This window comes from Notolepis coatsorum (assembly GCF_963971535.1).
Source record: "Notolepis coatsorum genome assembly, chromosome: 1".
NCBI classification, from domain to species: domain Eukaryota; kingdom Metazoa; phylum Chordata; class Actinopteri; order Aulopiformes; family Paralepididae; genus Notolepis; species Notolepis coatsorum.
The window spans coordinates 321,218,720-321,231,552 of NC_140165.1; the positions used below are offsets into that span (position 1 = coordinate 321,218,720).

Genomic DNA, 12,833 nt, shown 5'->3' on the forward strand with positions numbered 1-12,833 from the left:
AGATTATAATTTTTTTTTAATTCTAATGTTGATTTAGAATTCGAATGCCAACGTAACAAACGAAGGTTCGAACGTTCGAACGTTTGGGCTCAGCCCTAGAAGTGACCCTGCACTGCAGTCATCCGCTCACCTTGATGGTGTAGACCAGGGGTCTCAAACTCAATGTACCTGGGGGCCGCTGGAGGTAGAGTCTGGGTGAGGCTGGGCCGCATCAAATATTCCACAAAAAAGTACAACTGATCCAATCTTCTCAATCTTTAGCAATAACATTTCAGAACATGAACAGTTCTTCAGAACATGAACGGTTCTTCAGAACATAGGCTTCTCAGTGGTGTCAGTGGACTCGTCCACAGCTATGGAAATGCACTGAATTTTTTTATTCTATCACAAAGCTGTTTAATCAAATCACCAGCCAGTATTTCAGTTATTCTGGTTGCTGTGCGATCTGAGGGGGATTTGCTTTTGTTTGCCTTCAAACATGGTCTCCATCACTTCAGTCATACATTATTTTATTATGTATACAACAGAGAATGGCTTCTTGTGTTTAGCCAACACCCATGCCACTGAGTGAGGACTTTGTTGCTTTTTCTCGTTGTGACATAGATTTAACAATAATTCTGCTTGCAGCTTGATATGATGATTTCATTCCATTTATTTTTGTGGATGAATGCATATTTTTCAGTCCATTCACCTTTGAATTGCAGTCGACTTTTCTTTTACTGCCCATCTTTGAACATGCCATATTTTTCTGCTGGCTGCCTGCTGGCGAAACTAGTAGGTTACTAGCTACATTTATTACATGGCGTTTTCACATTCGCCGAAATGCTTGCTTGTGATTGGTCAATAGCCCCCGACAGCAGTGAATTATTTTTCGATAACCACCGGTGATTATTGTTTTTCGCAGCTGGAGTAATCAAGCCCCACTGACACACACTGTTTCAGTGCAGCCAATCAGACACACCTGCCGGGCTGCCCGCGATAATAATAATCACTTTATTTGGGCTGACAGAGCCACAGAACTGCGATTTGTCAAATGAATTAGGTATATTGTTAGTAAGTTAGCCATGTAATAAGCGGGATAATGTATAGCTATACTCGGTCATCATCGCAAAATAATTGACCTTCACTGACGTTTAAAACACCTCGCCGAGGCGGCTCGGTATTTTAAACTCCGTGTCGGTCAATTATTTTGCGACAATGACCTCGTAGCTATACATTATCCCTTACTTATCTCACAGAGATAAAACTGGGAGCGAGGCTACTGTAGATGCGCTGTGAACTCTGCTCTGACTCGGACTGAAAGAGAGAGACGACTTGCAGTCCGTGAAGACCCGCCCTACTCCCCTACTCTGCCTCTGATTCACAGACTGTGGGTGAGGGGGGAAAACGCTGACGGGACGCTGAATGTGATTGGACCAGACCCGTACACAGACACACAGTGGAGCAGTAAAGCCGGATATGCAGAGCACTGCTCACAGTCAGAGGAGATAGCAAGGATGCATTTTCCTTCCACTTTACTTGGTATCACTCCGGAATCACGTTTCAACCAAGTCACTAACGTAACGTTGCCGTCATGGGCCTGCGCTATGGTAGCCTACAAGTGACAAAATAAATAAAACGTCCAACTCGCGCACTAACACTAAACTTTGATGTCAAGTAGGGGGCCGCAAAATATCATCCAGCGGGCCGCAATTGGCCCGCGAGTTTGAGACCCCTGGTGTAGAGGGTGTAGGGGTGGGAGCCTCACCTTGATGGTGTAGAGCAGTGGTTCCCAAAGTCGGGGTCGCGACCCAAAGGTGGGCCGCGAGCAGCCACTGGTGGGCCGCGAGATGATTTAAAAAAAAATAAAACAAAAATTAAAAAAATTAAAAAATTCTATTTTTTTATTTTTTATTTTTTTATTTTTTATTTTTTTATTTTTATTTTTTTGTCAGGCCACTGAACTTAGAAGCAGGCCAGGACAGTGTTTCTAGTTGTATTCTAAAATTCTATTATATTGTATTCTAAAATGTGACTATATGGTTTTATATTAACTTAATAAATAAACAAAAACGAAAAATCTACTTATTTCAACGAACATTTCAAACTAAATAACAGATTATGCACATAAAACGCTGAAAACAACGAAAGCAACAATAGTATTTTAATGAGGCTATTATTATCATTATTATTTTGCAACAAGTTAGCCCTTTCATAAATAGCACATATAAATGAATAACTAACTTGAACTAACTTAATAGGATTGAAGTGATATTTGGCTTAAAAAATCGGTCGCCTGGCAAAAAAAAAAAAAAAAACAACGATGTGCATTGGGCCGCGGCTCTCTGACGCCTTATTTTCTGGGCCCTGGCCTGAAAAGTTTGGGAACCCCTGGTGTAGAGCAGCGGTTCCCAAACTTTTTTGGCCGTGCACCCCCTGTCACCTCCCGACCTAGCTGACGCACCCCCCAATGGGTTTCTGTTAGAATTTTTTTTTGCTGGTCTCCGTGCACCGATTTTTTTTTATCTCTTCCCACGGCGACTATGGATAGGGGATTTCTTTATTTAATTAAAATGTTCACGAAAACATGGATGCATGTACTCTGCCAGCATGTTTAATATCCATAATACTAAAGGTTTGACTAAGATTTTTATGAAATTTTATTGTAAAAATTTGCCTTTTCATGTCACGCACCACCTAGAGGGCGCTCGCGCACGCACCACAGTTTGGGAACCACTGGTGTAGAGCAGGGATCGGCAATAGGCGGCCCGCGGGCCGAAATGGGCCCGCCAGCAATCATTTCTGGCCCGTCAGGTTATTTTGAGAATATGATATTTATTTTACGCGCAGGAAATATTCACTCGTTGTGACGCCAGAGTGTCTTTTGAAGCTGTATCTATCTATTCATCATATCTATGGCTGTCACTATAGCCAATTGAAATGCTAGAAATGGTCACATGGACTGGGAGAACCAATGGAATTTCACTTTCACTTCCGCGTTTGGGATGCCGGCGAGCGAACGTTTGCAAAAACAAAACAAACGTCTTTGAATAACTTCTTTGCAATGCAACAGGGAAATATGATGAGCCAGAAGAGGAACCTACGACCTATAAAGCTTATTTTAATAAACAGGAGTCATTCTTAAAATACGGGTTTATCGCAACAGGTAACTCTCGCAATAAGCAACCGGTGACTCTCGCTTGTTGACATGGCAACACGAGCAAGCAACTGTGTTCAAGTTGGGTGGGCATTCAACGCGAGTGGACATTTAACATGTTATTAACATGGATTTTGGAGGACCGAAGCAGAAACAATATCAAGTCCAGGGCAGGGCTGCCTGCATTATGCCGGTGAGTGTTGTGTTTTAATAATAATAATAATACACCCACCGTGGTGCTTAAAATCAAATGCACCCTACTGATCTCGATTTATAATGCGAGCACCTGCATTAAAATCAAATGACGGATCTGTTCATGTGTAATGCACTGTGTGAGAGGCACTTTATAATAGAAAAAAGACGGTGCAAACATGTATATGTCGTTTTTTTTTTACAGTTAAAAAATGTTCACTTATCATTGGCCCGCCACACAATGGCTTGGGGAAAATTTGGCCCGTGGGCAAACCTAATTGCCGACCCCTGGTGTAGAGGGTGTTGTAATGATAGGTGCTATCATAGCTGCTACCACTAAGTGGCAGTATAACATCATGCAACCTGTTACTATGGTTACTGGTAGGGATATATAATTAGGGCACATGTGTACAACCTGCAGACAATAAACAGCTGGCTGAAGCATAAAGATCTAACCAAGTGTCTTAATGATAGTAGACTACAATCATTAAGACACTTGGTTAGTTCTTTATGCTTGCTTAGTGGTAGCAGCTATGATAGCACCTATCATTACAGGTGTAGGGGGGGGGGGGGGGGCCTCACATTGATGGTGTACAGGGTGTAGGGGGGCTCACCTTGATGGTGTACAGGGTGTAGGGGGGGGGGCCTCACCTTGATGGTGTACAGGGTGTAGGGGGCCTCACCTTGATGGTGTACAGGGTGTAGGGGGGGGGGGGCCTCACCTTGATGGTGTACAGGGTGTAGGGGGGGGGGGGCCTCACCTTGATGGTGTACAGGGTGGGGGGGGGGGGGGGCCTCACCTTGATGGTGTACAGGGTGTAGGGGTGGGAGCCGGTGCCCCGGTGCTCCTTGGCCGTGATGGTCCCGGTGATGCGCAGGTTCTGGATGACGACGGGTCCCTCTGGGCTGCTGAGGGGCTCGAAGCTGAAGGAGGCCAGGGGCGAGAAGGCCTGCAGGGGGCTGACGGCGGCAGCCAGCCCGTTCGGGTTGCCCGGTCCCATCTGCTCCACCCCCAGGACGAGCTCTCTGCCCAGGGAGGGGGAACCGCCGGCCTCCCTCTCCGGGTCTTGGAGGCCAGTGAACCTGGCCGCCCCCCCGTCCGGCGTGGCCGTCCTCAGGGACGAGGGTCTCCCGCCGTCCGGGTGGTCTGGCGGCGGCTCCGAGTTCACCAGGACTCGGGGGCAGGAGCCGCCGCCGTCGTCGTCTAGACCGGAGAAGACGTCCCCCCCCTCCCCCTCCTCCTCCTCCTCCTCCGGATCTGCGGTCTTGCCGCTCTCGGTGGGCGTCCCTCTGGGAGACGACGGGCCCTCCTCTTGACCGATCGTGAGCAGGGAGTCCATGGAGGTCCTCTTGTAGTCGGCCAGCGGCGAGTCCAGGTCCGAGTCGTTCTCCTGGTAGAAGGGGTTGGACTTCCTCGGCCTCTGGTAACGTCTCAGGAAGGGGAGACTCTGCTCGTCCTCCTCCACGCCGCTCTGCGCGCCGTACAGGTCCACGCAGTCCGTGTCGTCGTAGGCCACCGGCTCGGGCGTGGCGGCCTCCGCGCCGTCGTTGGGCGTCGGGGGCTGGATGCGCAAAGTCAAAGGACACAGCGGCATCTCGGCGTCGTTCGGGGAAACCGGTTTGCTCTCCCGCTCCTCCGGAGCCGTCTCCGGTGAAGCGGGGGGCGGGGGAGGCGGGGGAGGAGGGGTGGGCGGAGTCGACGGCTCCGTGGCGGAGGCCGGTTCCCGCGGCGGCTGCTGCTCGCCGGACTGGGGGGTGAACATCGACACGATCATCCCGTTCAGCCGGTCGGCGTCGGACAAGATGGCGACGAGGGGGAGCAGCACGTTGCAGGTGATGAGCTCTCCGACCACGAAGCGCCCCGTGCGGGTCTCCAGGTGAGGTGGGGGCACCAGGACGTGAAGCAGCAGGTCCACCACGGTCCTGGCGTAGTTCACCTCCGTGGCCGCGCTCTCTAGGGCGGGGTGGGGAGCGCTGAGGGAGGAGTAGACCTTCCACAACCCGTCCACGCCACCGCCGCTGGCCTCGCCGTCTCGTGCCCGCTGCTCAGCCATCGTCTCTTTGGCTCTCAGGTAGCTCTGCAGGTGGCAGCCGCACAGGTCCAGGACCCTCTGGGTCAGCAGCTGGGAAGGACAGGTCAAAGGTTACCACATTTCCAACAGATAATTAGCGCATGTGCTTCACATTTTAGTGAGCCGATTCGTTATCCAAAGCGCTTTACAACTTGTTCCTCACATTTTACCCGTTCACACTGATGGTGCCAACCTGCAATTAGGGGTTAAGTGTCTTGCTTAACACTTTCAATGCCAGCAGGGGGCGCACAATTTAGTGCTTCCGTGCCACCACCCACTTCAATTATAGCGCTCTCATATTTGCGAACGCATAAACTACATCTTAAATTGTGGCTATGTGTCTAATCTGGCCGTCGCTTATCAATGACTTGTTTGCAGTCAACATTGTCGAAACAGATTATTTCTTTTTTTTTTTTTTTTTTTTTTTTTTAATCGGTTCATTTCCGTTTTATACCATTTTGAAAAACGCTCGTTTTTTGAACGTTTCAGGAAAATATAAAGATTCTGTGATAATCGCCCTTTACTGAAATATTCTGGAATACACAAAAAACTTTGTCATTTTTCGGCCTATTTATGAATAGTTTTTTCAAATAAACGCTAGATCAGGGGTGGCCAACCCGCGGCTCGCGAGCCGCATGCAGCTCTTTGCCCGTCAATGTGCGGCTCTTCCATCCATAAAAAAAATTAAAAAAAAATGTTGTCACTCATTCCATAAGGACGTAGAATAAACATTTAAAAAAAATTAAATGGTCCATTTGCATGTTCTTGGTATCTGAATCTAGGGACATATATGGATCAGTGTCAGAAATAGTGTGTCTGTTACTAGGCTTGAGTAAATTGTAATGAACCAAAGGAGAATATCAATTCTCAATCGATTCTCTCATTTGCTGATCAGCACACACACACACACACACACACACGCGCACACACACGCACACACAGGGCACACGTTGATATCTCTGTGAAAAAAGTTCTGATTGGTCAAATAGATTCCTTACCTCAGATCAGATGTTCTCCAAAAAGATTATTCCAATTCCTGATCGCCATTCCAAATATCTATGGCGTTTATTGATCCAACGCTGGGTACTGGAAATATGTATTCCACGCTGTTCTGGGGCTCGGCAATGAATCCGATCGTCTCAGGTGACTTGTCTGAGAAGTAAAATGAGGAAGCAGGATTTTTTTCCCCCATGTGTTTCATTCAATCCATTCCAAAGGGGTGCAGTACCACAGGGAGAGACGATAGGGGGCGGTATTTTCCCAATGGAGCTCAGAGAGAGTTTGCAGCACTAACGTGAGGCTAGATTGATGAAATATAAATTCAAATCGCTAATAAAAAAGAAAACAAGATCTCTCGTCGTTGGCAATGAACGGTCGGCATGAACAAACGAGTTTCTCGTCGTTGGCTTTGAAAGTGTTAAGGAGACTTCGACGCGCGGAGTGGGAATAGAACCGGGAACCTCCGGATTACCAGGCGACTGCTCTACCAAATGAGCCACTGTCGCCCCCCGTATACATATCATTTACATTTACATTTAGTCATTTAGCTGAACGCTTTTATCCAAAGCGACTTACAAGTTCTGTACGACAGGTCATCAGGAAGGATACAACTCTATCAGTTGAGTAACAATATTCATCAAAGTGTTGCGTGTTACAGTGTAGGTTAGTTTATTAGGACAAGTGCATGACAGTAAGGTTAGTTAGGGTTAGATTATTATATTATTTTTTTTTATTATTTCAGATAATGGTTGAAGAAGTGCGTCTTTAGTCGACGGCGAAAGATTGGACGTGTTTCGGCTGTCCTAACTGGGGTGGGTAGTTCATTCCACCATTGTGGGGCAAGGACTGAGAAAAGGCGGCTTCTCCTTGATGACCCTCCCGGAGCTCGGATAGGAGTGGGTCTGAGGCGGCCAGAAGATGCAGAGCGTAGGGGTCTTGAGGGTGTGTAGTTAGAAGATGCAGAGCGTAGGGGTCTTGAGGGTGTGTAGTTAGAGACCATTGACCGGAGGTAGGCGGGAGCGGTTCCCTTTGCCGCACGGTATGCCAGGTCGAGGGCCTTGAAGCGGATACGTGCAGCAATGGGGAGCCAGTGGTAGTGAAAGGGTTAACCTTCTTTAGTGTGGTAGTGAAAGGGTTAACCTTCTGTAGTGTGGTAGTGAAAGGTTAACCTTCTGTAGTGTGGTAGTGAAAGGGTTAACCTTCTGTAGTGTGGTAGTGAAAGGTTTCTGTAGTGTGGTAGTGAAAGGGTTAACCTTCTGTAGTGTGGTAGTGAAAGGTTAACCTTCTGTAGCGTGGCAGTGAAAGGGTTAACCTTCTTTAGTGTGGTAGTGAAAGGGTTAACCTTATGTAGCGTGGCAGTGAAAGGGTTAACCTTCTGTAGTGTGGTAGTGAAAGGTTAACCTTCTGTAGTGTGGTAGTGAAAGGGTTAACCTTCTGTAGTGTGGCAGTGAAAGGGTTAACCTTCTGTAGCGTGGCAGTGAAAGGGTTAACCTTCTGTAGTGTGGTAGTGAAAGGTTAACCTTCTGTAGTGTGGTAGTGAAAGGGTTAACCTTCTGTAGTGTGGCAGTGAAAGGGTTAACCTTCTGTAGTGTGGCAGTGAAAGGGTTAACCTTCTGTAGTGTGGCAGTGAAAGGGTTAACCTTCTGTAGTGTGGTAGTGAAAGCTTTTTCATAATGACTTATAACATAGTGTATCATAACACTTCAAAGGAAAATAGTGTGTGTATATCATAATGGTCATAGGTCATACATACTATAAACATGTTGGACGAACATACCTGTATACATAATATACATAACACCATAATAAGTCACTACAGGTGAGCCGGGTACCTTCCTGTCCACCTCTCGGGCTCGCGTCTTCAGCTCCATGGCCATGGAGACCATAGCGTCCTGCACCTCCGTCTCGAAGGCCCTCTCGGAGGACAGGGTGGAGTACCAGTGAGTCACGAAGTCCCTGACGATCTTCCCCACGGTGTTCCGGAGCTCCTGCTCCACCTGCAGGTCGTCCTCGGCAGTGCAGGGAACCTACGTTCACAACATTGACTTGTCGTTATTATATTAATATTATGCGGTTATTTAATTACATTCCAAACCTTTATTTAACGCCTTCACTGCCACACTACCAAAATGGTTAACCCTTTCACTGCGACAATACAGAAGGTTAACCCTTTCACTGCCACATGACAAAGGGTTAACCCTTTCACAACCACACTACAGGTTAACCTTTCACTACCACACTACAGACGGTTAACCCTTTCACTACCACACTACAGAAGGTTAACCTTTCACTCACTACAGACGGTTAAACCGTGGTAGTGAAAGGGTTAAAGGTTCCTCATTTACAGTCACGTTGAGTGTACATACAGTTAAGTTAAATCAAAATAAAATCGCACAGCGTAGAAAAGCATAACAATAAGACAAGTAAGGATAACAATCAATTAAAACATGTACAACAAACATGATCATGGTTTTTAGGGATGCCCCGATCACGTTTTTTGCCACCGATACCGATCACCGATCGTCTATGAGTCATATCGGCCGATACACTGCCGATACCGATCGCTTTTGGTTTTCTTATAGCAGCTGGCAGTATTATACTGTAGGTCTAACACAGGCATTTTCAAAGTCCTGTCTAAATGATCTAATCTAATCTTAGAAATTAAGTAAAGTGAATAGTACTGGGTGTTGAGCATAACAGTATCTAAGTTAATTTACTTATGACCATTATAGTCAAAGTATTTTCCTATGCACTGAAACTATAAAAAAAATTTGTACCTCCTATAATAGTGGGCTCTCTGACCCCGTTATTTTTGGGTCGCGGCCTGAAAAGTTTGGGAACCCCTGGTGTATCTTGTAGACCAGGCCCATTGCAAGTTGCTGTACTCTGTCGTCTACTCTAAGCCATCCTAGGTTGTCAAAGTGGGCAGGGGTGAGGTGGGTTCTAGGAGTAAGGTCAAGCAGTAGTCTGACCAGTTTGTTTTGAGATGTTTGTAATTTAGTTTTTAGCGCCTTTGAGGTGCTTTGGTACCATGAGGTGCAAGCATAGTCGTAGTACCCTTGAATGAGTGCTCCTGCCAGAGTCTTCAGGGTATTCTTGTTTACCAGAGAGGAGATCCGGTACAAGAATCGAGTTCGTTGGTTGACTTTTTTTTATTACATTGGATGCCATTTTGTCACAGGAGAGATTAGCCTCTAGGATGGAACCCAGGTAGGTAATTTCATCTTTCCTTGTGACAATATTGTCACACACTGTAACTGAGAAGCCGTCGGTCTTGCTGAGTTTGTTATTTGAACCAAAGAGAATGGACTCTGTTTTGCCCATGTGTAATGATAGTTTAGTGTGATGTGTGCCTGGTGCCAGTGTATGGTAGTCATTGTGTAGTGTGATGTGTGTCTGGTGCCAGTGTATGGTAGTCATTGTGTAGTGTGATGTGTGCCTGGTGCCAGTGTATGGTAGTCAGTGTGTAGTGTGATGTGTGCCTGGTGCCAGTGTATGGTAGTCATTGTGTAGTGTGATGTGTGCCGGGTGCCAGTGTATGGTAGTCAGTGTGTAGTGTGGTGTGTGTCTGGTGCCAGTGTATGGTAGTCAGTGTGTAGTGTGATGTGTGCCTGGTGCCAGTGTATGGTAGTCATTGTGTAGTGTGATGTGTGTCTGGTGCCAGTGTATGGTAGTCAGTGTGTAGTGTGATGTGTGTCTGGTGCCAGTGTATGGTAGCCAGTGTGTAGTGTGATGTGTGCCTGGTGCCAGTGTATGGTAGTCATTGTGTAGTGTGTGATGTGTGTCTGGTGCCAGTGTATGGTAGCCAGTGTGTAGTGTGATGTGTGCCTGGTGCCAGTGTATGGTAGTCAGTGTGTAGTGTGATGTGTGTCTGGTGCCAGTGTATGGTAGTCATTGTGTAGTGTGATGTGAGCCTGGTGTCAGTGTATGGTAGTCAGTGTGTAGTGTGATGTGTGTCTGGTGCCAGTGTATGGTAGTCATTGTGTAGTGTGGTGTGTGTCTGGTGCCAGTGTATGGTAGCCAGTGTGTAGTGTGATGTGTGCCTGGTGCCAGTGTATGGTAGTCATTGTGTAGTGTGTGATGTGTGTCTGGTGCCAGTGTATGGTAGTCATTGTGTAGTGTGATGTGAGCCTGGTGTCAGTGTATGGTAGTCAGTGTGTAGTGTGATGTGTGTCTGGTGCCAGTGTATGGTAGTCATTGTGTAGTGTGGTGTGTGTCTGGTGCCAGTGTATGGTAGTCAGTGTGTAGTGTGATGTGTGCCTGGTGCCAGTGTATGGTAGTCAGTGTGTAGTGTGATGTGTGCCTGGTGCCAGTGTATGGTAGTCAGTGTGTAGTGTGCCGGGTGCCAGTGTATGGTAGTCAGTGTGTAGTGTGATGTGTGCCTGGTGCCAGTGTATGGTAGTCAGTGTGTAGTGTGATGTGTGCCTGGTGCCAGTGTATGGTAGTCAGTGTGTAGTGTGATGTGTGCCGGGTGCCAGTGTATGGTAGTCAGTGTGTAGTGTGATGTGTGCCTGGTGCCAGTGTATGGTAGTCAGTGTGTAGTGTGATGTGTGCCTGGTGCCAGTGTATGGTAGTCAGTGTGTAGTGTGATGTGTGCCTGGTGCCAGTGTATGGTAGTCAGTGTGTAGTGTGATGTGTGTCTGGTGCCAGTGTATGGTAGTCAGTGTGTAGTGTGTTGTGTGCCTGGTGCCAGTGTATGGTAGTCAGTGTGTAGTGTGATGTGTGCCGGGTGCCAGTGTATGGTAGTCAGTGTGTAGTGTGATGTGTGCCGGGTGCCAGTGTATGGTAGTCAGTGTGTAGTGTGATGTGTGTCTGGTGCCAGTGTATGGTAGTCAGTGTGTAGTGTGATGTGTGCCTGGTGCCAGTGTATGGTAGTCAGTGTGTAGTGTGATGTGTGTCTGGTGCCAGTGTATGGTAGCCAGTGTGTAGTGTGATGTGTGCCTGGTGCCAGTGTATGGTAGTCATTGTGTAGTGTGATGTGTGCCGGGTGCCAGTGTATGGTAGTCAGTGTGTAGTGTGATGTGTGCCTGGTGCCAGTGTATGGTAGTCAGTGTGTAGTGTGATGTGTGCCTGGTGCCAGTGTATGGTAGTCAGTGTGTAGTGTGATGTGTGCCGGGTGCCAGTGTATGGTAGTCAGTGTGTAGTGTGATGTGTGCCTGGTGCCAGTGTATGGTAGTCAGTGTGTAGTGTGATGTGTGCCTGGTGCCAGTGTATGGTAGTCAGTGTGTAGTGTGATGTGTGCCTGGTGCCAGTGTATGGTAGTCAGTGTGTAGTGTGATGTGTGTCTGGTGCCAGTGTATGGTAGTCAGTGTGTAGTGTGTTGTGTGCCTGGTGCCAGTGTATGGTAGTCAGTGTGTAGTGTGATGTGTGCCGGGTGCCAGTGTATGGTAGTCAGTGTGTAGTGTGATGTGTGCCGGGTGCCAGTGTATGGTAGTCAGTGTGTAGTGTGATGTGTGCCGGGTGCCAGTGTATGGTAGTCAGTGTGTAGTGTGATGTGTGTCTGGTGCCAGTGTATGGTAGTCAGTGTGTAGTGTGATGTGTGCCTGGTGCCAGTGTATGGTAGTCAGTGTGTAGTGTGATGTGTGCCGGGTGCCAGTGTATGGTAGTCAGTGTGTAGTGTGATGTGTGCCGGGTGCCAGTGTATGGTAGTCAGTGTGTAGTGTGATGTGTGTCTGGTGCCAGTGTATGGTAGTCAGTGTGTAGTGTGATGTGTGCCTGGTGCCAGTGTATGGTAGTCAGTGTGTAGTGTGATGTGTGTCTGGTGCCAGTGTATGGTAGCCAGTGTGTAGTGTGATGTGTGCCTGGTGCCAGTGTATGGTAGTCATTGTGTAGTGTGATGTGTGCCGGGTGCCAGTGTATGGTAGTCAGTGTGTAGTGTGATGTGTGCCTGGTGCCAGTGTATGGTAGTCAGTGTGTAGTGTGATGTGTGCCTGGTGCCAGTGTATGGTAGTCAGTGTGTAGTGTGATGTGTGTCGGGTGCCAGTGTATGGTAGTCAGTGTGTAGTGTGATGTGTGCCTGGTGCCAGTGTATGGTAGTCAGTGTGTAGTGTGATGTGTGCCTGGTGCCAGTGTATGGCAGCCATTGAGCCTGCGTATAGCCCAAGGTTGGGTGCTAAGAAATGGCTAGCCAGTGAAGTATAGAATTAGCCACGTCTAGGAAGGAGAGGGTAGGGAGTGTTTTTTATGGGGTTGCTATAAGTTTTATTATGATGCTGTTTTTTATTATGATGATCTATGTTTTATTATGATGCTCTATGTTTTATTATGATGCTCTGTTTTATTATATTTTATTATGATGCTCTATGTTTTATGATGTCTGTCCATGTCCAAAATCAGGGACCATGATGGAAATAAGTGCTTGCACTTTCTCATGTTTTTATCCCTTGGATGCTGTCTTTTACTCCACAATAAAAATCAATCAATCAATCAATACC

General features: G+C 47.3%; 1 protein-coding gene across 1 annotated transcript in view; it reads right to left on the minus strand.

Annotated features, from left to right (window-relative positions):
• The window catches only part of snx19b (sorting nexin 19b), a gene marked incomplete at its 3' end in the record, with an annotated part of 130,309 nt that overhangs the window by 115,351 nt on the left and 2,125 nt on the right, over positions 1–12,833 (minus strand). The window contains exons 3-4 of the mRNA XM_084312035.1: positions 8,232–8,426; positions 4,129–5,451 (exon numbers count right to left, since the gene is read on the minus strand). Of these exons, the coding sequence (XP_084168161.1) occupies positions 4,129–5,451; positions 8,232–8,426 (1,518 nt within the window). The remainder of the gene's footprint in view (positions 1–4,128; positions 5,452–8,231; positions 8,427–12,833) is intronic.